The 26,738-nt window shown below is 38.2% G+C and overlaps 1 protein-coding gene across 11 annotated transcripts in view; it reads right to left on the bottom strand.

Moving 5' to 3' along the window:
- The window catches only part of LOC100539795 (neuron navigator 3), a 398,436-nt gene that overhangs the window by 44,324 nt on the left and 327,374 nt on the right, over nucleotides 1-26,738 (bottom strand). For 8 of the 11 annotated variants that reach the window (XM_031553711.2, XM_031553705.2, XM_031553709.2 and 5 more), the window contains 6 exons: nucleotides 18,339-18,477; nucleotides 14,933-15,203; nucleotides 12,110-12,815; nucleotides 10,100-10,588; nucleotides 3,641-3,682; nucleotides 1,156-1,316 (listed from right to left, as the gene is read on the bottom strand). In XM_031553711.2, the coding sequence (XP_031409571.1) occupies nucleotides 1,156-1,316; nucleotides 3,641-3,682; nucleotides 10,100-10,588; nucleotides 12,110-12,815; nucleotides 14,933-15,203; nucleotides 18,339-18,477 (1,808 nt within the window). The remainder of the gene's footprint in view (nucleotides 1-1,155; nucleotides 1,317-3,640; nucleotides 3,683-10,099; nucleotides 10,589-12,109; nucleotides 12,816-14,932; nucleotides 15,204-18,338; nucleotides 18,478-26,738) is intronic. The other 3 variants (XM_031553708.2, XM_031553717.2, XM_031553719.2) reach the window with 3 other exon arrangements.

Raw genomic sequence — 26,738 nt, 5'->3', positions numbered from 1 at the left:
TCAAACTTTTGGTTTAGATCATTCAAGATGTGCCTGAAATTTTGCTGTGAAAACCAGTTGTTCAGTGGGGCTATGATAATGGTAAACAGAGAAGGACATCAACAAAATAAATTAAACAGATCCTATTACTTTCTGATGTGAGTGCAAGAACTATGAACTACGAAAGAAAAGAAAGATAATAGTAAGCAGAAAATTGATAGAGTGAGAAAATCAACGTTTAAAGAGCACTGTGTCTTAAACTACTGCAGGTATATGGAAAAAATCCAAAGTAGTGATTTACTTAGGCAGCATCCAATTTCATTTTCAAAATTGGGTTTGTTCAACTTCTTTTCCCCATATGTAATAAAGACCGATATTTTTAAGGGTGATCAAATTGCTTTTGAGTTACTATAACCTACAAATGCCATAAGCTGTGACAGAGTGACAGAAGTATGAATACTTCACCAGCTGCAGCAAATTCCACAGTAAGGATCTAAAATACAACAGCTCACTGTGAACCTAGGTTTGTGTCTAGTGCTGTAAAAATAAAAGGTTTTATATCAATAATTAAAGTATAAATACATTTATTAACAAAACTAGATTTGGGTTGTATTAACTTGAAGAAAAACCTAGAAGAATTAAATCTAACTCTTGACCTGTAATCAAATAAAGTGTGATTCATATCCTGTAATATTATAATGATTAAGGATAGAACACTGATTGGATCCAAAGCAGCTGTATGTAGGTCCAGACACTTCCACTGGAATGACTAGAAAGACCTGCCTCAAAACAAGCTTGTTTACAGGAAAAAAAACAATGTTTAGCATCTGGGATGAAATCCAATAAACTCACTAGAAAGAATCCTAATACCTCAGATAGGCTAAAAGACGAGTAGCTCTGAGTTAAAGGCTAACTTCCAGCTCTGCCTTTGATTTTCCTATCCTTGGGCAAATCACAGAAAATTTTTGCTTTTTTCTTGTAAACAAAATAAGAAGTATCCTCATCTACTCCATGAAAAATGTTGTTTCTCTTTATTAATGAAATACCAAAATGTGGTGATAGAGCAGTCTAAATAAATTACTGAATTTAATAAAATTTAATAAAATAAATATGAACAGTTGGATATTCTGACATTATTCTGAAATGGGAGAAACAGTGAAGGGAAATAGCATTTACCCAGGTTAGAAAAGTGATATTTTCCAGTTGCAGATGTAGACATAGCTGAAGGAGAAACAAGTGGGGACTGACTGCCAGTGTCCTGCAGGCCTCCAGTGGAATGGGAGCGTAGCCATTCCTTGCCTTCTTCCTGACTTGTCTGCCGAGATGATGGAGTGTATCTGAAAAACCACAGCTGACAAGCTCAAAACAATGACAAGGTGGTGGTTTAGAAAGAAATGAATGTGTCATAAAAAGCCTTCTCCAGTTACAGAAAACCAAGCCCTTAGAATGCATCAAGTCTAGTTAGTGAAATGATTACCATCAGGAATTTTACCAATGTAATGTTTACTGTCTTACAACACAAAAAACATAAGGCTTGAAATCCCTTCCGTTTCATCCCCCTCCCCAAAATAGCATTCCCTTCATTTTAAGAAATACAATGATAAACCACAGAAAACAGATAGCTGACAGGAAAGAACTTCAAAGTTAAATGAAGTGTATAGGTTGATGTAAAAGCTTGGGAGCTGCATGTCTAGAATGGGCAATGGACAAACTAGAAGCCAAGAAAGGTGAGTAGCTGCTTACAAAATGACACCTGCCATATCTCATGGGAAATTGGTTAGATGAAAGGAATGAAACAGATCAACAGTTCTGAAAAAGCAGTTTGCATTGGTAATGATAACCACTAATGTTCACAGTCATGGTCTGCTGCTCTGAATGCTACTTGGCACTGTGTCCTGCCCCAAACTGCAGGGAGGGAAAGGGACAGGAAAAAATTGCAATTAGCAGAAAAAACTATTCGGAAAGAAGTCTGGAAATCAAACAGTTCATCTATTGCTTCCCACAGCAATCCAATAAAACATGTGCAACTGCCACATGGGCTAAGAAGGAGTAATGGTAACTCATTGCTTCAGTCTTTTATAGCTGAACTGGAAGAAAGGCAATTCCAGCAGTGGTTAAAAAGTAAAATGTGCAAGCAGAGCGGGTCATAACCAAGAGATTGCTTTCAGCATTGTGTGCAATAGTATGCTTCACTCAGCACAGTCGCCTGCTTAAAAATGAGCATGTTCTTCACCACTGTCATGAGCCATCAGTGTTCCCCAAACAGAAGAGCTGAAAGGGCTTTTCATATTCTGGCCTCAGGCCTATGAGGCAGGAGTATTTCTGCTTAGAAAGCAGATTGAATGAACATGCAAGTTCCCATGTTGTGCTTGGGGTTTTGTGCAATACTTTAAGGCATTAGAACATCTTGTCCTGATTAAATATTTACCTCCTTTCTTCTTTCAAAAAATAGCTATGATCTTTGCTTCTGAATGTGGTATAGAAGAGTTACCCAATGGTTATCAGATCAGAAAGATGGTAAAACGAGAATTCAAGATCTGGGTTTTGGTCTGGGATGTCTGCACATTGAATCAATCTGACAGTTCTTCTAGGATAACTGATCAGGCTTGCATGCCTATAAGTTGTTTCTCCATTTCACTTTCAGCTTTCAGCCACCATTACAATCTGTCAGCCACAAACCTCAATCATTCCATTGTACCCCTTCAGGGTCCCCTTTATGCCTCTTTCATATGCTCCACCTTTTCCATTCTCTCTCAATCCAAAATGATTGTTTTGGGATAATGGGAAATTTGATTAAATACTTTTAAGGAGAGGGTAGTGCAGAAGAGCAGAAGGTGCTAATTACTGACAACACTTTAGCACAATTTTAATAACAAAATACTGTTATTTATAAAGAACTTAAGAGATTTCAGCCATATAGTTTCAACAACTGGAAGGCTGTAGAGTGTCTCTGTGCGTGTATATATATATACACCTTTGCTTGCCAAGTCTACTAGCTGGACTAGGGCCATAAAGTGCCATGCCTGAGGAGACACAATAAATTAGTACTGATTCCTTCTTTTAAACATGGAGCACAGAAGAAAGCAGATGACTTCTGTTTTCTGTGTTGAAGACAGCTCTAATTAGTAGAGAATTAGTAGCAGAACGGGACTCAGTATTGCTATGTACGTACCAAGAATAGTAACTGGAGCAGGGATCATTTTATACTTTAAAATCTTGGAGAAAAGAATTAGTGTTTTCTGGATTTACCCTTTACTAGGTCTTCAATTCAGACTGCGTGAGTGTTTGCATTTAGAGTTCAAGTTCAGATCCACCTCTTAAATTTTGTTTTTCTCAATGTTTTCAGCAGCTAGTCCTACTGAATTGCAAAAGCACTTCGCTCTTTCTCCAGGATTGAATATCCCTTAAGAATCATCTCATAAGGAATCTATTAATTTTATTCAATTTCCAAGATATATCCAGAAAGGATATTTATGCACGAGGCAGACTTGGAAAGACAAAATCCATTGTTAAAATCTATGAGTTTTGATTGGAACCTAAATACAAAGAACTCTGTTGGGAACAGGATCGACAAGAGGAAAAAGAAAGGGAAAGACAGTGTAGAAAAAAATACAGTAAAACAGAGAAGTAACAGTCATGCTCAAAATATATGTATATATACCTTAATCCCTTTTTGGGTAGTGTATTTCTGTCAAGGTGCATGCTGTTAAAACAAAAAAAATCCCTAAGGACATATAGAAACATGACTGTTCAGAATTACAGATTTAAAGGTCCAGATACGGGTGCAAAACAGAAGGTCATTTAACGTTTTTAATGTATCTTTCACAATAAATCCCTGACTCATGGGAGGGGACAATAGAACATGTACTGTCACCATTCATTTTTCAAACAGACAAGCTCTGAGCTGGGTCAGTAGTAATTTGGAGACTGCCCAAGTCATAAAGAAGTCCTTCCCTATCATTTCTATCCTTCTTACAGCTTCACCGCACAATCTGTGCAAGAATCATATGGTCACAGTATGAATCTTTATTTTTCACAGTTTCCTATGATGCGCCAATAGTTTTTCAAAAGAAATGAAGGTTGTGGCACCTGCTAGGAGACAGCATGGCCTTGCCAGAAGCCAAATGACAGCTCAGCTTGAAGAAATACGTGCCAAACATACAGACCTTCGGCTTTCTGTTGCTGTGGGGCTCACATAGCTAAGTCGTATTGTGGACAATGAAAAGTGGCACTGAGACAACGCTATTCCATATTCATGCACAAAGATGGCAGGGTGGCTGATTATCAGAGATCTATGGCTGGCATTTTCCTAATTCAATCTCCATCACCATTACAGAGCTGTCTACAAGGGCACTCTCTATCCTTCCTTCGAACAGAGTGCAGTTTGGGCATTTCCTCAAAAAGACTTAGAAGATCAGTCCCTGGCTAGTGTGGGCTGAACTTGAACTTGTTATCATCAATTAAATGTGGCAATGCTTTTTCCCTTAAGAGCACAATGTAGTCTCACCACATGGATTAAATTACAAAATGGCCTTAAGAAGTATGTATTACATATCATAATCACACCTCTGAGAGCAATGCTAACTTAGGACCATACTTCCTATCTAAGAAGACTCTCATGCTGTTACTAAAGGTCAGTTCCTATTGCATCAGGGATGCTGGGTACTTTCATGTAACTACCTTTATCAAGGTAGGTAAAGGCAGTAAAATACTACTGGAGTTACAATTATGGTCATTCTAATGGCAGTAAACCACCTTTAGCATAAGGAACACTTATAGGCAATTTTCCTAGTTAATCAGGGCCTCGCCCTGCATGGGGAGTCAGCAAATCGAAGGAACTTAGCAGGATGTCAGTACTGGCCTAGTGGTCCAGGTGACAATAGTTCTGACAGAGAGAAGACTTAATTTTCAGCATTTTGCTCCTGAAATAAGTAACAGGAATGAATAACAACTAGTAAAAAGAGAACATCATTATGAATGTATGATTCCTGGATTTTTTAGTTCTCTACAAACAAGAACGAGGCCTTGATATTCCTTTATGTATCTTTATGCATTTCTAAATCTCAAAGCAAATAAACATGATCGTAAGATAAACAGCTCCCACAAATATTTCAAATACTTTAATAAAGATTATATTTTCTAATATTTCTTTAGCTTGAAGTCCTATATGTTTAACAATAATCTAAATCACATTATCTAAAAACAAGGGAGTCAGTCATTGCTTCTTTAAATCAATCCACAAGTTGTGTGTTTGAACAAGCCATATACACAGGTTAAGAGCACCATAGCGTTCTGCTGAAAAACTTTTGAATTCACATGCCCAAATGAAATTGAGGTGAATATTCCTAAACATAAGTATGGAGTTATTGCAATTGCATAAAAGTGAATGTATAAAACATTCATTTTCCTTTTTTAAAATACTAAAATTCACAAAGGCGATCCTAGATTTTAGCTAGTTACATGAAAATATTAACTAGGGTTCTATGTAATTATTTTTTCAAACCCATAAGTGGCCATATGTTTTTACTATCTGAAAACACTGTCTCTCCAAAAAGCTGGGTATGTTACTGCTACAGAAACTAAACTTCTTGTGAACGGAATTGAACTGCAATATCCTGTGATCCCCTTTGGAGACACCTCCAGTCTCACCCAAGAGCTCTAAATATCTTTAGAGATGATATGAACAAAAAGTCCTTCCTTTCCCAGAAGAGGCATTGCATTTATAGAAATCTGTTTCTGGCTCAAAAGAAATAGGAGCCACACACTCATTTAATCTATTAAATGAGATTGAGAATTTGCCACTCTTCCTGATGTCTTTCTTTGCCATGTCAGTTGCCAAAACTACTCTTTCAGGAATATACCTGTACCTGTAGGCTGATTATTGATCCCACCATCTATCATTCCCTTAATTTATTTTGCACTGCTGCCCCCATCTGCAAGTTCTCTTGGGAGAATCCCCAGGGAGTCTTATAGTTTTTGGTTCCTTTTCCTTGGTGTTGACTTCAATTTGGGAAAGGCAGACAATGGCCATAATGAAATATCTTTGGGCTATATTTAACTGTTGCAGAGCTGCTATGGAGTAAAACAAATTATTGCAAGCTAAGAACACTGAGGGCAGTCTAGGATAGCCAACCTGATATGGGACTTACAAATGAGTTTATATGATTGGCTGAGCACACCAGAAAATCTGATACATGATGCACTGTTTCACACCTTTAAAATCACACAACCATCAACTCAGCTGATAATTCATTACAACTGAAATCTTCAAGTGCTTAAATGGGTATCAATGCACATTCATGGTTCTCAGAACTGAACCACGTTCTAATGAAGTAAACCAAAACAAATCAGTCATGTAATTATAAAAATGCTCCCAATTCTGCTAACCTTGAAGTGCAGCCATTTTCGCTGAAGTAAAATTGCACTGTAAATTCCTGTATTTTTGCACTTTTTGTGCATCTGTTGCTGTCACTAAGACCAATCAAAAAAAAAAGGCAAATCTGTAATACTCAATAGTAATTAAGTATTAAACTAATTACTAGTGATGACTACCCATCGAAAATTTTATCAATTAAACCAGTGTTATTTCACCAATTAAGTCCAGTTGAGAATTTTATTTTAGAGTACCTGGAACTCTCCAGTTTATTTGAAACCCTCTAAATTGATGTAAGCTGAAATATAAGTGCCCTCCCAGATAGTGAGTTACACTGCAATAACAGAAGTAGACTTATCAAATAAAAGCTGCTAGTGCAAAACTAGAAAAGGCCCTGAGGGAGATGCAAATTTTGCTGAAAAAGAACCTTTTTTTCAGTATTTACTGAATATATTTTCTGTTTATTACAGTCAAAAAATCTTTGTGGAATGGCATAAAAATTGGCTGGAAGAGACACTGATGCTGTATCAATTCAGCAGTTGTCAGGAGGCCTGTGTTTGCGTCATGCCATTACCTGGTGAGTATCCTGAAGGGCTGTGGGCACTGCCCCCAGAAGGTCTGAGACCTGCCAGGTATGCGTGAGCACATGTGGCAGAGACCTCGTAGACTTACTGCCTCTATGGCTAGTGGATAATTTCTTGAAGGTAGCCAAGGGCTACTATCCTTAGCAAGAAAACCATGCCTTGAGATTTTAATCTCATTTTCTGTGTTCTTTCAAATCACAAGAAGTAAATATTTTTTCAATTTTTCATCACAAAGTCTTCAATCTAAAGACTTAACAAGAAAAAGTAGTATGGGATAACTACTTTCTAAGTCTTACACGGGGATTGGAACTAGATGATCTATATTAAAGGTCCCTTCCAACCCATTCCATTCTATGATTATATGATTCCATGATACATGAGATTATAGATACTGGGACAATGCTTTATCCTCCAGAAATGGCATTACAACTCCTTAGACACTCTTTCATCATTCTTTATTTTGTATTTGTGAAAATATATCGTGCTTTGTTACATCCCTTCAATCTAACAAACAATTGCTCACTATTAGATAACTCTTTTTCAACCTGGCCAAGCACCTTACTTTATTCCCTCATTTGTTTATGAGAATGTCATTTGAAACAACACATGAAAATTTACTAAGTTTCAGATTTCTTACTGTAGTTACCAATTCCTCTCCTTTAATCGCAAAGCCCAGACTTACGTAAAAGGATGGTAATGACAGACCCCACGCTGTTACTTAATCTGTTTTAACATCCTCTTTCCAAGGACATAAGGTCAAAGAGGCCTTGCCCACAGTCACCTCTATCCCATCCTTCCTCCTCATTCCCCTTACTCAGTACACGCCCTTTGAAACCTCTTCTTCATCCCCAGAAACTGCAGGGCCAATTCAGACTCTGTCTGAAGCATGGAAGTGAAAAGTTCATCAGACTAGTGAACTGGAGATGTCCCTAAGTAATATTTAACCTTTTCATTCACTTTTAGCATGCATGCCATAAATTTATTTGTATTATTTATTATTAGCTCTCTCTTCTCTTCTACCTTTCCCTATACTTTCTCTGCAGAGAATGTGTGTGGCTTGCTAGTTCTGTCTCTTTTTACACTGATCTTTCTGATCTTGTCTCTACATTATGTTAGTATATCTCACTGTGCAGACTGCTCACTCAGTCTTGTGCAAGCCCCCAGAGTGACCAAAAGATCACTCTATGACTCTAGGATATAACCTGGGTTCCCCCATAATGGCTTACCAGAGGAAAAACCATACAATATATATATCTGCCTCTAGCATTGCAAAGTAATGCTTTTGTTTGAGAAAACACTTTCCGGCATGGAGGTTTTGCTTTATAAAACATCTCGGAAATCACACATCACTTGTAAAATATCTTTTAGAAAAATAAAACTGCAAAAATCCTACTGGGGCTATAATTCCAGAATGGACACCCTTTTCTCGAGGTGCATTTATTAATTTTGAGGCCAGATCAATATGATAAATGGTTCTCTCTGGACATAACCATGATATCCCCATACGGACAAATCTGAAACTTAAAATATTGCCAAAGGCAAAGTATTTGGAACCACTGAAATTAAGTCACTGAACAAATACATACAGGATTAGAAGCAGAGGTTGCTCAGGAGCTTATGCCAAACCATTAACATTTCAAATGTGATGTTTAACATCCCCTGCATAAATATGATCTTTAGCATAAATTCACCACTCTTCTACATCATCTTATTAACCTCACCATCCATATACATAGTCGTAAAAATCAGTGGAAGGTTTTCTAATCTAAATATCGATAATTAAAGTTCTGAGAAATATTTGGTTGATGGCATACAAAGCAAATTGCTATTAGAAAAATTAAAGGCACAGTGCAAGTTATGAATCACTCATGTATCAGTGTACTATTAACTGCAAGATCATAGATTACATTGGTATATACATATATAATACTGTAATGATGTTAGTTAGAGGTGTGATTTGAGCTGATATAATAATATTTATGGAGGCAACTTAAGAGAATGAAATGTGTGGAGAGTTTCCATCTAGATTTGACCAAAAGTTACCTAGTTTTTGTTTTGTTTTTCATGCTGCTTCACTGAAAGTGAAATCTTTCCATTGGAAAGTCTTGGTATTGAATAATCTCTGGTTTAATACAAAGGAGAAAAGCTCTTAACAGTCTGTTTTTCAAATGTATACAAAAATTTTTTTCTTTCTTTTAAATAATTGCATTTTCCAAACAACTAATTTTAACCTTAAAATGTTTTAAATATTTCTGACTCACTATAATTTTCTTTTTTGAATCAGATGCTGCATATATATTGAACACTGAATTTTCAATCCTCATGTGAGATAAGAATTTCATTATCAAATCTTGGAAATTTTCACAGGATGTGAAAACTACTGACTGCCTACCAACACCTTATTTTGTCTCCTTTACAAAAGTCAAGTAAATGTTCCTCAAAAAAAAGTTAAATTATAAAAAAGAAATCTTCTCTCAGGGTGGCTACACTTAAGTGGTAAAGCAAAAGTCTTTCAGAGAGCAAACAGAGGAAAACCCTTTCTTGTTTTCGTCCATCTGTTCCAGATGACACTCCTGTTTTCTAAACAATATCCCTGCATTTTAATGTTTGTGTAACGATTACCAGGTAAGAAAAATTGGTCAGGGCTGGATACTTTAATACAAGTCTGTGTGGTCATCTGGAAGGCAGGGACCCTCTAGCTCTGCCCCTGCACTGTGCTTGTGGGAAGAAAACTGATGGGGTCCCACGTGTGGAGCAGGTTTGTCAGCTGGGGGGCAGTGAGACAGCTGTGGAGCTTCTGAATGCTGGGAGGGCAGGCAGAGCTGGCACGCAGGACTCATTGTGTGGCCCTTTAGATAGATATGCCTTTAGTTAGGCAATGTTCCCCTTTCTCTGGTTCTTCTCCAGAACAAAGGAACAACAAAAAAAAATCTCAAGGTAGAAAAAAGTGCTTGTAAAACCTCAAAAGGTGGTTGATTCCACATCCAATGCCTGCAGTAGCTTTGAGCTTTCTTTTCTTCCTTTGATCTTTTTTACATATAGGACTAGGCTGCTAGTTAAGCAGCGTCCTTTTAGGAAAATGGATGCAGGCTTCATTTTTTTTGGCTCCTGTCCTTTTGCCTCTCACTGGTTTTGTGGTCACTGTATCTATAGGCAAGCTCACCTTTCCGAAAGAGTAGATCTGACGCTTCCCGTCCTCATGAGCAGGCTCTGAACCTCCTGAGTGCTTGTTGTCAGTCCAGAGAGAGAGCCATGATGGCTAAGAGGAAGGTCAATAGACTCGGAACTGGTGTGCAGGCTAGTCATGGACTGGTAACTTGGTGTGTCCTTACTGCCCGCTGAAGAGCTGCTCAGGTTTGCAGCCCACACAAGAGCACCTGATGTGAAAGAGTGCACTGAGGCGGGACTGGAAGCCAAGGAGTGACTTAAGCTTACAACATCTGCATTTAAGTCCGAAGGTTTACTGAAGAGGGGGCTGCTGCTACCACTTTGCCCACCTGCACTGCCCATGCTGCCTGTGCCCGAGGACGGCGATTCCAGGCTGCCTTGCCGTGCCAAGGTGGTACTAGGGCTGGGCATTGCCGATGTGGGTTTCACACCTTCAGTACTGGGTGCAGAGGCAGCTTTACCACTTGCCTTGGCACCAAACAACCTAAATGTAAAACAAATAGCTTTAGAGAAACTGATAGCCACATTAAACATTCATGGCGTAACATCCTAAGAGCCGAACGACACATTTTAATTACTGCTACTAAAACCATGCCTACCTAGTTGTTCAACGGCATCTCAAAATTAAATTCACTTAACCATATCATAATAATCAGGGTTTGTTTCATTAGCAACAGCTATCATTTATTCCTATTCAGATGTGCTCTTTGCACATGCAGACCCTCCCAGAGAGAGGGAAAATAAGCACATTTTTGTCTTATTATTGCATGAACAGATTACACTTTCACCCAAATTCAGGAATTTAACATTCCCACAGTCATTAGGCTTTTAAACCTCTTGCTTCTCAAATCTGCTAAAATGACTGCAACAAACACTTGCCAAATCCTTCAAAGTTTAACAAACATCTGAGTATTTCTGTAAAATTTTCCTTTGTTGCTCTTGTGCAGAGTTCCTCATGTGGTCCCGTCATTTAGTAACCCTTCAGACAGAATAAACTGCACCAGAGCTAAACATGCCCCATTTGTTTCCAAGGGCAGTCCTGGCAGAGGTGTATTTCACATAATTGCTCTCAGTAATTATATAGAAGAAAATGTCCACAGCAATGATGAAAAAGTCCCCCAATTCTCTAAAATTGTTGAAATAAAGGCCATGTGATGATTCAATGTCTTACTGAAAATGTATTAAGCTTTAACTAAAGTGCAGCTCATAAATTAATGAGAAATAAATGCAAAGCTTATCGTGATGTGAAAAATGCATGGCTAATAATGTAAGAATCTGTTTTACTTATAACCAAGCCCACAAAACCAAGCTGCAGCTCCTTCAGCAGCTGGAGATGCTGTTTCGGTATCTAGCCACCAGAAGGCAGACTTGGCTTTTTTTTTTTTTTTTTCAGCAATGGAACTGCTTCACCCAAAAGTGCAAGCTGACTTTCACATCCCAAAACGTTACAGTAAGGCATCTCCAACTGAAATTTAATTTTGATTAATGTTTTTGAAGAAAGGCATGAGAAAGCTGCTTGGATAAATGAAACTCTTCTAGCTGGAGCTGCTGACAATGTACAAGAAAATACTTTATTAACCTACAGAGCTCATCAGTTCTCTGAACAGGCTACACCACCTGTTCAAGTGACAGAAAGTGCCTTAACAAGGTGTCCTATTTGTGGATATATCAGAATATTGAGAAAGAACTTCTCATGTGCTTGAACAGTCAGTAAGAACTTATTCTATCATCATGAGAATGTACTTAATTTGGTGAAACCTCAAGCAATAGCCACGGCCAAAGTTCAAGCAACAGCCATGTCATGTCTGGAGAGGACTTTAGGCCTAAACAAATAATTGTGTTGTGGGAAAGAGTATTACCCTGCTTGCTGCTTTCTGTATTTGGTTCTCTGCTTATGGGAAAATATACTCCAAAAACACTTTTTGCCCACTAGATACTTGTTTCACACATCAAAAATCTCTCTTTTATCTACAGCAACACCAGGAATTCATAGAAAAGCACGTACCTTCGAAATGTGGGCGATGCAATATCTGGGTATTTGGATCCTGGCTGCCTAAGTCCCGGTGTGCCAGAGGCGCTTGCTGAAGTTGGGCTGGATTTTGGAGAACTTGACAGTGAGACACTCTCAGAATCAGACACGGCCACTTTTTCCTTCTCCTTATCCGTCTGGTTGATGGTGACAGGACTGGACCGCCCAGACCCAATCTTGCTTGGCTCTCGCAGTTTGGTGGCAGCGGCGCCCGCAGACTTGCTGCTGACATTGGAGTCGATGCTGCTGGTGCTGGAGCGGTGCCCACCCCTGCCTGGGATCCCACTGCCGCTGGACTTAGATGGGCGAGGCAGGCTTCGATACTGCAGCGTTGTCTTCGAGTTCACGTGCAGAACGCCATCGTCCTGGTTCTGAGAACCGTCTAAGCTTGTCTTCCGTCCCGCGTTGGACTTGCTACCGATGGCTGAGGATTTGGGCATTTTCCCCAGAGTTGCCGATCCGCTTGTGATAGTTGCTCCACTTGTGGTGATTATGGTAGAAGATCCCATCCCAGACTTCTTGAACCCGAAGGACCCAGTAACAGTTGATCGCCCAATACCAGAGGGAGGCTTCTTTCCTTCGTCACCACTGCTTTTCCCTGCATCTGATGGAGAGCGCTGAATGGAGGCTCCTTTCAGAGGAGTTTTCACTTTTTCTGAAGCTTTTGCATCGTCTGTTTTTCCTAAATAAAAGTATATTTGAAAAGGTCACTTGTGTTTGAAGCTGAAATGTCTCCAAATCTAATTTTAATGCTATGCGATTACAATTTCAAAATGAAAAAGTAAACAGAAACACCATCGTAAAAAAGCAGATCCATTTAGGACTCTTTCAGTTCCCAATAAGCAGTCAGGATCAGGTACAGTACTTCTAAGTAAGCATCAAGTACTACAATTCTGAAACCCTCCTGAGTATTTCCACATTTTATACATAGCAAGAAAATGTAGATGTACAAAACACTCCAGGACGGACCATAAAAAATCTGATTTTCTGCTGTTTTGGTTTTCTTTTTCTATTAATGGTATTTTATATGTAAGAAATACTATTTGAAAGTAAAACATGACATGTAACTAACATTTCCTGAAGAATGACATTAATTATGAATGTAGAAATCAGTGGTACTTACTGAGTTTTCATCAATTACTTTTTTAGCTTATCACTAAATTTGTTCTTTTGTTAGCTACAAAAATTATCAGAGAGATTATGTTGTCATGGTACAAATCTTCTTGATCTATAATGATATCAATTATATGAGTTAATAGTCTTTGTCCTATCCTTAATGTCTTTTCAAGAGCCTCAAGAGAGCCTCTCCCATACTGCCTACATGCCATATATTCCTACATAAAATTATTGTGACATTCAGAAAGGTTTAAATAAGATACTCTCTTCTATCTCAAAAAAAAAAAAAAAAGAAAAAGAAAAAGAAAAAAAAGTGGTAGACAAAAATGCCATTTTTGTTCTTGTCTGATTTATCTTTAAGCATTTACTGTATGCTCTTAATTAGCCACAAATATTAGGCATAACAAAAACATCAATTCATATTTAATTCAAGTGGTTACAGAGTTTTTGGAGGCAGGCGGCCTGATTTTTCTTAATGAACTAAACTTTAACAAAGAGCAACAACTCCAAGTCAGAAATAAATCCACGTGCGTATTTGTGCAGTGCACATTTTATGCCACACAAAGGCACACCAGGACACTGATCAGGCACATGCACTGCGAACACACAGGCTATTACTACGTACTTAAGAAATTAGAGCCTCTGTTCTGTGTTGCATGGTAGCAAGTTCAACTGAACCTTCCACAAAACAGAAGACCTGTGAAACTTAGCTTGGCACATGGCTACCTTGGTAGGATCTCTTCTTTTAATTGCTACTATGAGGGTGTCACTGCTGCAACCATATGAGCACTTACTGCTGCAATGATCCTGAGTGATCGTACAAGATCAGAGGCTGACTAACAGCAGTTCCAAATTGCTAAGAAACAAAAGTGGCTCACAGTAAGTTCATTCTGAGAAGTTCCTTATTAGTACAACTGAGGGTTAATACACACTCATGAAGTGTTTCATCAGGACAGGTCAAAAGTGCTAGAAAATGTCCTACAAAGGACTGATAGTGCTTTAATAACATGATAAATTAGAAGGTATTAATAGATGGCTTCCAACAACTTTGGATTTTTTGCTGCAAAAGTAGATTACAAAAGCAGCTATTACTTCTGAGAAGCTTTTCAGAAGATAAGAAGTCATCTAGAATAGAAGGAAGTTTGTAAAATGAATAGTTTTAGAATTTTTATTTCTTAAAAATAGACTATAAGATACCTACAGTACATAGAATGTGGCAATTCAGGTTTAGTTCAGAAACACTAAATTTGAGTCCCCTGGTTTGACCTTTAAAGGTTGAAACTTTTAAACTCAACTTTTAACCTTTTGTGATTTCTACACATATGTTCAGTATAGGTTTATTTTTTCTAGAGAATAATGACAAGGCAGAAATGAGTCCAAAATTTTTTTTGAAGAATTGCCTGGTAGATATTGTGTACTGACATGATAATGAAACAAAATGCAATCACAGATTATCTACACATGTTTGATTAATAACTTAATAGTGTGCAATGTAGCACACAATCTTGGCTTGGAATCAGTTGGGAGAATAAACACCAACACACGGTTTTTGATGTCTGCCACTCACTTATAACATCCATTAACTATTTTCAACCCTTTAAAAAATCCTTATTGCTTTTAAGTGAAGTCAAAGTATAAAGCTTAATTCTTAATGCAGGAAACTGAACTACAGAAATCTCCTACCTGGGGTCTTGAGAGCACTGGTCCCTGCTTTGTGCCTGGACTGAGTGGCTCCTACTTGTGTAGTCATGCCTCTCCTCCAGGATCCCGTCTGCGAGAGGGGTGCTTTCTGCCCCCCCTTCTCTGACTCTTCAGACAGCCCCGAAGGAAGGCCTTTCCACTTGCCACTGCTGTCTATGTTGCTGTCAAAATCTTCCTCTGGTTTCTTCAGCTCTTCAGTGCTGCCCCAAGTTTCGCTGTCTGTAACTGAGCGCTTCTCCAAGTCTGTCTTCAGCTGCAAGAGATTAGTATGGAAAACAGTCAGTTTCAGCACCTTCAGAACTTGCTGATTTAAGTCCCAGGAAGGGAGAAGAATAAGCTTGTTGCATTTGAACTGAAGGACATAGAAAACTCTCGCCTAAAATGTCTCCTATTTTGGGAAAGACGTTTTCCTTTTTATACTCTTATTTTCAGAAGAATTCAACTCTTCCCTTCACAGGCGAGCTGGTATGAAGTAAAATATAATTTACTCTCATCATCAGCTCTAACACTTTATTTTTTATCATCTGCCTATGAATTTCACAGAAAACTCACTGTGCTGAGGGGTTTCACTAAAAGCCTGATTAGGACAATCTCTAAAGATACTACTAGCCTCATTGTAGGCTGCTTTCTTGCTTTTATTTACCTGCTGAAACCTTCTGCTAACCAAGTTAGAACCACTGCTCCAGCAGCACTGATTATGCTATACCACCAGTGACAAAGCATAGCATCTCTACTAACATCAGTGCTGCAGGGGCTGATGGCTTTTCTCCACATTTGTCTCCACTAAGCTTAATCATTTTGATCAAGAAAGTTGCTTTAAGTGCATAAGCCAGAAGAACAGCTTTTGCAAGCAGTACCCCACCAGGAGGGAAGGTAACCAGCTGGGCTCATGATTGCTCAGAAACTCAGACCCACGTGGAAGATCCCAGGAGATCCCACAGTGCTGTGGCAGTTGCCCCCCCATAGCTCCAGGTGAAAGCAGCATGTTGCAGGGAGCAACCCAAAATGCAGGCACCACACCAGCTTTGGAAGTGGCATAAATAGAAATGCCAGGGACTGATCCTACCTCTGGTGTTGAGACTCACTATCTCTGTGCTGACAGGTTGTTTGTTGTCACCTTTCCTCCTCCGTTTTCCCAAAGCCTCCCTACCTCAGTCTCAAGCCTCAATGGCACATCACCATCCCAGCAGCCTGTCCTCTTTCCTCTTTCATCTTTACATTTAGTTTACCTACACCTCTAACAATAAAACCAGTGTGTCAGTCAGATATCACTACTTATTGTGTGACAGCCCTGTCCCTACACAGCCACCTTAAGCAGTCCTACAACCTGGATGGTGATCAGAGGAGAGTTATTTATTATTCTGTTACCACAGCTCTTTCACAGAGACCCCTCTGTTGTTGTTTCCTAGGCGCTGCTGTCATAAGAAGGATTAATACTGACTAGATAATCAGAGTAATCAATTATTATTTACACATTTTTCATTTAAAGCATAGAAAACACAAAGGCAGTCAGCACTCCCGAAATTTCATATCTATTTTGGAGAGGCTTGCATAGATTTGGGATAAGGACTGTTGGGAAAAAAAACCTAAACAAAACTTCTACACAAATATTACAGGGTCCTTCAGATGAGAGTTTGTCTTGGTGCTATTTTCAAACGTGTAATGTTCTCAGAATTTTTCTCATAAATGAGCAGTTATAAATACATAGCTATACATTTTTTAAAGCAACCTACACCATTTCCAAGGAATGACAAAAACAATGCTTTTTAAAAGCCTTTTTTTTCACTATTACTGGACCCCAAAAGCAATGTTAATCCTGTTTTACTATGTAAACAACAACAAAATATGCAATGTAAACCTCAGGTTATAACCAGCCTGCATTGCTACAATCATGTGAAGATGGCAAAAGGGACCTCTGCATTGCAAGATTATGTCCAGCACCTGGAGAACAGCTGGCAAAATCCTTAAATACTGAGCTTATCTCAGCTTCTGGCTCAGATTGCAGCCAGTCTGGAATACTCAGTTTTCTGATTAATCTGCTTGATGTAAAAACTAATGTTCATAGCTTTCATGACATAATGCAGTGTTGGCAGAAAAGCAGTGTTTGAAAACATGCTGCTTTTATGTTTATCACAGAACAAAATGCAGCTAGTATAATGAGCATTCAGAAGGTGAGTTCACTCAAGCAGAAAACCCAGAAAGAGTTAAATGGTCAGTCTGAGATTTCTCAGTGATGATGATGATAGTGCACTGGAACAAGTTAGCCAGGACCCAGCTGGCTGTCACTGTTGGTACGAAAAGAGAGAAGCAGATCTCCAGTTAGCAACCATGGGAGGACCTGATTGAATGGGAAAGCAATGGTAAAAACTGAAGAATGCTGGCATCTGTGTGAGTACCATCTCACGAGTACAGAATCAGCCTGAAACTCATTTCAGAGCTTCTATTGCAGATTAAAGCAATCTCCGTTCCCAGGTAACTACTTCTCCATTGTCTATGGGGAAATAAAAAATGTGCTCTCATATTGACACAGTCCGCCATAACGTACATCTACAAAATGGCTCTCTCAACTGCAGGCACTGGCTGCCTGCAGAAGTCTCTATGGAATTCAGGGTGTCAGTCTTGGCTCCTGGATTTTTGACATGAAATCACTGGAGGCAAAAACTTTTCTCCTATGCTGAGTTTTCAGTCTCAAGGTTCCTTGTTTATAAACAGAAGATGCCATACTGTTCTAGCGGGACTAACTCTTCCCTTTTTTCTTGATTTTTCATGAACCAAGTCCTGTAAGCAGCCTATGTCAGCTTTTTTATCACTTGAAATTTTAAGGGGAGCTAGGAAGAAATAGAAAGGTGTCTGGCACAAAAACTTTTCATTATCTATCTATATATTTGTCCATCCATTCACCTATCCACCCACATATGTATATACTTACCTACATACACAAATATATGTACCGTATATGAAGCTTTATATAAAGCTATATAGAGCTTTCTCAGAACTCACAGCTTTCACAGTGTTGTGCAAAACTTGGATAAAAGGATCAGTGTTTGTGATTTAAAAGGAAAAAAAAGATTAATTATGAATCAAAAGTGACAGAGACCAACAGATCACGGGCAGTGTTTCATCTGCAATAGGGAACCAAATAATTAAAATTTAAGAGATAGTTAGACATTTAATGTTTCCTTTGTGGGGCTTTGGAAAATATGATTGGACAAGACTTCAAGACATGTGTTGGTCCATAACCCTATCCAAAATACAAGCTAACATCCAAAGACAGGATCTGAGCTGGTAAAATATAAATATTTCATTTGTTTTGGAGGCATTTTTTGTTTGTTTTTTAATACTGCATACCTGAGTGGTGTAGCAGAAATGGCAATGGAAAACTACTTACCTGGGCATGAGCATTCTTTCTTGAAGAGGCAGTTATATTGGAGTAAGAGCTGACAGATGAGGTGGTGTTCAAATCATCTGTGCTGAGGTTGTCAAGAGTGTCGCTGAGGCCACTACTAACTGAGCTGCTGTCATCCCAGCTGCAGTGAAAGAAGTACATCTATTTACATACTGTGTATCAGTAGGAAGAAAGCATCTCAAAATCAACAGACAGCATTACTTATTTTTCAATAGGTTTATCAGAAAATTTTCAGTTTTGCTTCGTAATGTACAGTGCATATTAGTTTTCAGACCTTAAAATTAATTTTCCACTCACTGACAAGTGGTTGCTTGTTCAATTAATAAACAAACAGTTGCCTTTGAAAAAACTAACGTCAGGTCTAAGCAAGCAAGGTAAGTCATTAAAACAGGTTGTTTCACGCTTCACTGCAAACACATTCAGTGCACTGGCAGGGAAATCCATTAAACCTACCTGGCATTGCTAGCTAAATCATTATTAATAGCTTGGAGAACACCTGATGGATTTCCAGGCTACAGAAAAATAGAAGGAGCATCTCTTTTGCAGTCTAATCAACTGTCAGTAGGAAGCCAGTATTTCCAAAAGTTTTATTTTCTTATCTTAAGCCTTTGTCTCGTGGGTGCAATGCCATCATAATAGGATTCCCTGACAATACAGTCACCAGAGTTGACAGAGAACATGTTATACATCTCTCAAGAAACACAGGCTGTCAACTCCTGTTTTGGGAGATTGAGGCAGAGAATGTGAATGAGTAAAAAGCTATTCTCACAGAATTGTCATCTCTCTACTTTCACAAAAGATTTGTTTTCCCATTGAAGGGAGGTGCATTAGTATTTCTCAGACCCTTCTCCACACAACTGTTTCTCCATGCTATTACACTATGACTACCATGGCTCTTAACTTATTGCTGTATCCAACATTATAGCTGTATACTTCCAATTCTGCCACATTTCCACCTGCTAATCTTGCTTTGGGTTATCCCCAGTCCAGGGTTTTAAAAAAATCCACTTTGTGGATTTTCTCTCTCTCTGATAGTTTTAGCCATCTAAAAGTTAGGTATCTCATTTAATCTATCTGCCTTAGCATCCTTTCTAACTAAGAAGGCTCCAAAAGGAGGCAATTTATCCTATTTTAAAATATATCATAGATTTGCAGGATGAAGGTACATTATATACCTCTTTCTCCCTCCTGGAGTAGAAGATTGATTAAGCCTATTACAGACACGTAAGCTTTGCAGAAACAAAGGTAGGTGACATGTTTAGGCATAATGGTAAAATTCAAAAAAACAAGAAAGGGTATATCTTCTTCTGCTGCAGCCTATGTCACAGGCTGCCTTTTAGGTGAGATTCTGTAATTCACACCCAGATTCTAATATTCAGCCCTACAGTCTAGTTAAAGCTAAGTACTATTGCTATTAGTCATTCAGAGAATGCTAAGAAAATACCAGTAAATCCTGTTTTGCAAGATTCGATTAACTATTTCACATAGGAGTTTAGAAAGTTCTAGCAGCAGTGACAATGAATTGGGTGACAACAGAATGTGTGCTGCGATGCAGCAGAAAGTTCAGTGCACTAGTCTTGTATCATAGCAACTGCAGCAAGCGTTATCTTCATTTTGTGAAGGGTAGAAAATCACATTAGTAAGCTACCTTGGTGACAAGGTAAATGTATTTTAGAGGGCAAGAGTTTATTGCAGTACTGTGCTTTCACTGTTAAGTACAATGACAATAAATAAATTCATCTTCTGCAACATTACCAGGCAATATACATACAAGTTATTTTAAAATATGATTTCATATCTAAGCCATTATATTATAGATTGTCCACATTGACCTAAGAGCCCTCTGTGAAGCACTAGGCATTTATAGTGTCTGTATTTTTCAGTGTCTATGAGATATGGAATTTCACTGATGCTAAATGCCATTACTGAAAAGTTATGCATCACATAAGAACATACCTTGTATAACTACAACAATCAAAAACCTTAAAGTTGAATAAAAACATAAACATTTCAAAATGTGATCTGTTTTTTGCAACGATGATATCACCTCATCACTTTTAAAAGTAAACAGTCATAAGATAGATCCAAAGTATTGGGTACTTGCACAAGCAACCTGAATTTCTGAATATGACAGTCACATTGATTAATACTTGACCATTAGTTTCTTGAGTCTATTGTAAGGCCCTGGGGATAAAGATCAACATTTAATTCGATTTGTTCGTGTCTTCTCATTATTTTATTCTATTTAATTTTTTACTGCTTCATTTTATGCCCATTTTTCTCAGTAAGAAGATTCAGGTTTTCTGAGTTCTGAAATAGTCCACATCTGATTCACAAAATATTAACACATAATTTTCTCCCAACAGCTGAAGTTGTCAGGCAGAAATGACTATGATTATATGCTCATTCTGTATGGCTTCTCTGCAGTGTTTCGCACTCATCACACCTCACTCACCAGGGGATTATTAGTAGGTTCTGGGAACACTCATGGCCATCTTGTAAGATACATACAAGATTACTTTGACACTTCCACTATTGACCTTTCAGAGTCATCACTGTATTTGTCTGGAATTTTTTTCTCTGACAGTAGGTGCTCAAGATGTTTTCTAAATGTGAATCATAGCATCATAGAATCATTAAGGAAAAGACCACCTAAGATCATATAGTCCATCCACTGTTGAACCCTTACCACCATGTCCACTAAACCATGTCTCTAAATGTCACATTTGCACTGTTATTGAACGCTTCCAGGGACTCCACTACTTCCCTGGGCAGCCTGTTCCAATGCATCACCATTCTTCTGGAAAAGAAATCGTTCTTAACACCTAACCTGAACCTCCCTTGGCTCAACTTTCAGGCAGTTGTAGAGAGCACTAGGGTTTCCCTTGAGCCTTCTCTTCTCCAGACTAAACAAGCCTAGTTCCCTCAACCACTCCCAACAAGACCTATGCTTCAGACCCTCCACCGCTTCACTGCCCTTATCTGGACACACTCCAGGGCCCCAATGTCTTTCTTGTAATGAGGGGACTTTCATACCCCAAATTTTCTACTAACATTCAGAATATCTAAAGCAACAGGATTACTCAAAATCTCCGTCTTTCCTATAGGTCATTTTTCTAAGCAGAAATTGATTCCTTCTTGACACACTTTTTTTTTTTTTTTTTGGTAAGATCTTTCTGAAAATATATAGTAAAAAAATGGTAACTCAAAACAGACCATATAATGAAGTAATGAAGAACACTGTCCTGTGTTTATTTTACTGCATTATCCAGAGTTGTTTTAACTTGATCAGGCAGTTTAATCTCTTTTGTTTTAGCACACAGTGCTTCTGCCTTTTGAGCTCCCTTTATTCATGTCTAGATAGTATAGTTGCCATCAAATGAGTTAATATAATTTCTGGATAATGAAGATGCCTCATTTAAAATTTGGAACATTTCCTGATGATTCATATTCATTTCTCCTTTAAACTAGAAAAAATATATGACAAAGAAATCCAGTAAAATCCAGTAAAAGACTGCAAACCCATTATTGGTACTCTGCAGCAAATTTTCACTATAACTTTTGCTGTTGTTCCTCCTACCCTTCACCAAAATAATATTGACATTATTCATTGTCAGCCTACCTAAGGGACTTAATATAGATTTTAATATATTGGAAAGGATTTATCTTTCATTTTAATTTAGTCTTTCATTTACTTTTCTCTTTTTCATGCATCCTACACAGTTTATGACAAGTCAGGTTAGCCCTCCTATTCATTAATGACTCATGTCACAGAAGCACATCTTACCTTTCTGTAACTTCGGCAAAATCTTTATTTTAATGTCAGCCTCAGGTTGATTTTATTAGAAGAAAGCTCAGCAAATGCAGCTGTGCTATCTGGGAGACTGAGGCTAAGAAAAATATGCCTTGTTTTGACAGATTCTGGCAGCCTTTTCTTTAGGAAACCGTTGGATCCCAAGAGGAATAGAACTACCTTGACGTTTTGCAAGTCATAATCCTCACATGAAGGATGTTGATTTTGCCTTTTATGGGAGTAATCCTATCAAAACTATCTAATTTAAAAATTTCTTCCAAGTCACACTTTGCTGGGCACAGACTTTTTAGTTTTTCAATCAACTAATGGCCCAAAGTCTTACCTCAATCTGCTGTGGTCTGGAGTTCAAAACACCAAACCGAGAGCAAGTCAGCAAGCCAGCTCACATTGTGAATAAATGTAACAGTTTCTAATAACCCAACCACACACTGGTACTTGTTCTCTAGGAACACTCATAAGATGTCTACTCTAGGGAAGAATCTGAATTTTGCATTAAAGCATGCTGTCTCTTGTCATTATTTTGTGAAGTTGAAAGACTTCTGTAGCAGAAGGGACTATACGAAGCATAATTGAAGACTCCTTGCAACCTGCAGGTTATTAGGTGACTGCTTCAACCAAAGTTTTTAACAAGTTGGACATGAATAAAGGGTTTCTAATTTTCTTCAGAGCTTAACATCTAACTTGCAAAGATGTAATGCTTGCAAGCGTACTCTTTGAAACTACCATGTGCTGCAGGCATAGCTAAAAAATTAGATTACCAGCACCTCAAACTGCAATTAAGTAAAACAAGGGACCACATGTGATGAGTGACAAGAGATATACAAAATTCCAAACAACTACTTTAAAAATGAACAGCCTAACCTCACATTATATAACACAAGGGCTCTAGATTTCAGGGAAAGTAGATCAAATCACGATTGCTTGCAAATGCATCTGCACAAGAAACATGCATTCAGGTGAAACAAGCAACTGTTTTCCTACTTCTGAGAGCCTTTACAATCCCATGTAGTTGTTTTCATACTGATAGCATTTAGTTTTATCAATAGTTAATTCTGATAATTATTAAAACACTTCAGACATACAGAGAGTTGAAAAGGAATCTGTGCAAAAGGAATGCCTCTTCAATTTGGGACGTAGAAAAAGCATGCCTAACCATGTGACAGGCACAGAATAGTGGCTTCCCTCCCAATTCCTGGTTAGATTTATGGCCAGCATGCTAGAATCCTTACTGAAGCATACCTCATGCTAGTTGAGTTTGCCTGGGATTTTTGCAGTAACATTTTCAATGTGCTTTCTACTCAGAGGATCTGTGGTTTGGGCTTTCTTCGATGCATCAGATGCGTCTATCAGATTATTTGCACCAGCTAAAGCTCTAAAACTCTATTTCTATCTTGGCTGCTTTAAATCCAAACAATTCTCATGCATTTTGAAGCTAGCAATCATATTTCCACTGGAAAAGACAGTCACTTCTGAACTGGGTTTAATTGCAGAAGATGCCTGTGAATATTACAGAAATCCCAGTTCTCCACAAATTGCTCAAAATTCTTGAAGTAAAATTCTGAATACTCTAGGAGGTCTAGGAATCCACAACTTGCTATCTACACAGTAGGTTAGTTTCCACTATCACCCTTTGTCTCATTTAATTAGTGTAAGGTACTAAAAAGATCTCTCTGTAATAATCCTCTTATTGACCTTCCTGCTGCTTAGTTATTCTGGAAATAGCAAGGTGTCTGAAGTCAAAATACCTAGTGCTTAACATCAGTATGTAGAGCTGAATGAAGATTGTAAGCATATCCCCATAAGTATATAAGTATTCTCTCAAATGGAAAGATAAATTGCACTCAGCTGTGCTCATGTAACTTTTGTGTTTATTTTCCACAAGTATTCAGTTTTCTCTGCTTCAAAAAAAAAAAAAACAACCCAGTTTTAAGTTCACACACTGAAGTATATCAACCAAAAGAGGAATATTTTATATGGAATAAGACACTGTTTTACACAGCAGGTGGACAAGCAGTGGAGTTTCAGGGCAAAGAGGCAGTGAAACAAGACAGAAAATACTTCATCATACGCTACATAAAAAAGACCTGCAGAAATATGCAACATTTTCAAGATGTTTTGAGTGACTGCCAAAAGCACAGAATGCACTTTATTGGGCAAGCAATGAATACTGAAGGTAAATGACAAGAGGAACATGAAGCTCACAATCCCTCTTAGCTCCATGGATACACAAAATTATTCTCCATTCACAGTACTGGTTTTAGAAAATCAAAGCAGTCTCTAATTGCAGAGAAGACTCGATGGAGAGCACAACCAAAATGATTGTTCCTTCCACCTTTCCTGTTTCTATTTTCAGCATTTTCCTATCAGCCCTTAAACTTGCCAGCTCAGTGAAGTTCACCATACTGATAAGCTGGGTCAGGGCCTGGTATTTGTTTCAACAGTGGTGTAATTCATTAATGTTTGAGAGTGCCTCCAGCCAAAGTGGCCTAAGAAAGTAAATAAAAAAGCTTTTCTCAAGCTGATCATCAGGCTAATGAAGGCAGCAAGACTCCAATCAATGTGAGAATGCTGGAAAAGTGTGGTTTCTTCAGAACACTCAGCCTTTGGAACGGTTGCACAAGTTGGAGATTTAGTTAGATACTAAGAGAAAATTCTTTACTCTGAGGGTGGTGAGGCAGTGGCAAAGCTGCCCAGAGAAGCTGCCCCATCCCTGGAGGCGCTCAGGGCCAGGTTGGATGGAGTCCTGGGCAGCCTGAGCTGCTGGGGGACAGCCCTGCCCATGGCAGTGGTTGGAACTGGGTGGGCTTTACAGTCGCCTACAACGCAAACCATTCTCTGTGTCTCAGGGAATCACACGTTGACATTTAATCCTCTAAACAGTGAGCAAAGGCAGGTGCATACAATGGTTAAGAAGCAAAGAGAGAAAGGATATGAGGGATATATCTTTAAACCAGATGCCCACAGTAAAAAGATTAAACTTAGTGCATCTTTCTCTACACTACTTGCACAAGTTTGGCCCTGCAAAAGTAAGACAAAACTCATTTACACCCAGTCCATGCTTAAACAAATCTCACACACTTATATCCACAAAGTAGGAAACACTGCATCAAACAGCCTCCACAACATACTGCACAGATGTGCATTTTTCTTCTCTACCATGTATCAGTAAAATGGATATCAGCATGAAGTCCAGGCTGCTGCCATGAACCATCATCTTCTCTGTATTTCAGCACATTTCAGGAAGACTAAGATTCAGCCTTAAAATAAAGACTACAGCAACTCCCCTATATGACTTTTGAGAACATAAATTATCTCTTAGCTCACTAAGAAGGTAATATAAGAAAATAATTGGACTGTTTTACTCAGAGCAACTCCTCAATAGCATGTCAATATATCAGCTGGAGAACTTTCTCCCTCAAAGCTCAGTTCATTGTGAATTAATCCATTTTACATCTTTTACTGGGAGCTCACCTGCCCATTATTCATAAAACAGATACAATGACCACTCGCACACGAAATCAAGATGGCACAGAGTTTATAAAATCAATACTTTGTTTCAATCCACAGACTGCCAGAGCAAAATCCCAGGCCCTGAATCAAACGAGAAACTGTCCAGGGTTACAAATTTCATTATAGCTATTCTGTCCTCACAGCTAAATGAAAATGTAGTCAGCTGGACTCATACTTCACTGCCTTTTCCTCAGCAAGTTTAATGCATTACCTGTCATACTAAAACAAGGCAACCACTGAAGCATTAATCTTGCATTACTTTGGGGTCACTGATAGAAAATCATGTCATGTACATTTCAAAATGCATTTATTTAGCATATTCTAAGGAAAAATGTTTACAAATAGGAAGAATAGCAATGCATTTATGGATTAGCTTTTGTGTAGCATCACTTTGGGAGAATTTTTGTTTTATGTTTGAAAAAAATTATATCCTACTAAAGCACAGTTAGAGCAAAATGTACTTTTGCAATGTCAATATGCTTCTGTATTTCTTTTTCCACATTTTAAATATGTTCTTCAAGAAATAATTTGGCTTTAGAGCCTGCAAGGAGAAAAAAAAAAAAGAAAAAAAAAAAGATTTGATAGAAGATTTACATTTCTTGTGATTACCTTATGTACTTCATTTTTCACATCTCAGAACCTGAACAATTCTTATCAAAACCTCTCATTGGTTTGCACTTATTTCTGAATATAATGCTTAGTGTGACATCAGAGGGACAGTGGAAACTCAGTAACTAGCTCTAAATTCATAACAGAATATTGCTACAATCACAGGAAGTAACTTGCAAAATTGAATTAGGCATTACCTAAATAATAAATTTTCAACTTAAAAGAACTTGTGTGTGTGTGTGTGTGTGTGTGTGTGGAATGTACAGTTCTTTTTTTGTATGAGGTAGATAAACAGCATCTATTTTTAATTACATTTCAAATAGCCTATGGAAAACACTAATATATGGGCTGAAGCAAGATGTAAGGAAATAATTCCATCAAAAACTGTTGACAATATCATAACAAACCAAGAGAGAAAAGCTTTTGATGGAATTATCTTCCCACTGCTG

The sequence above is a fragment of the Meleagris gallopavo genome, chromosome 1 (genome assembly GCF_905368555.1).
Source record: "Meleagris gallopavo chromosome 1, MGAL_WU_HG_1.1, whole genome shotgun sequence".
NCBI lineage: Eukaryota > Metazoa > Chordata > Aves > Galliformes > Phasianidae > Meleagris > Meleagris gallopavo.
This window is presented reverse-complemented; position numbering and strand designations above follow the sequence as displayed.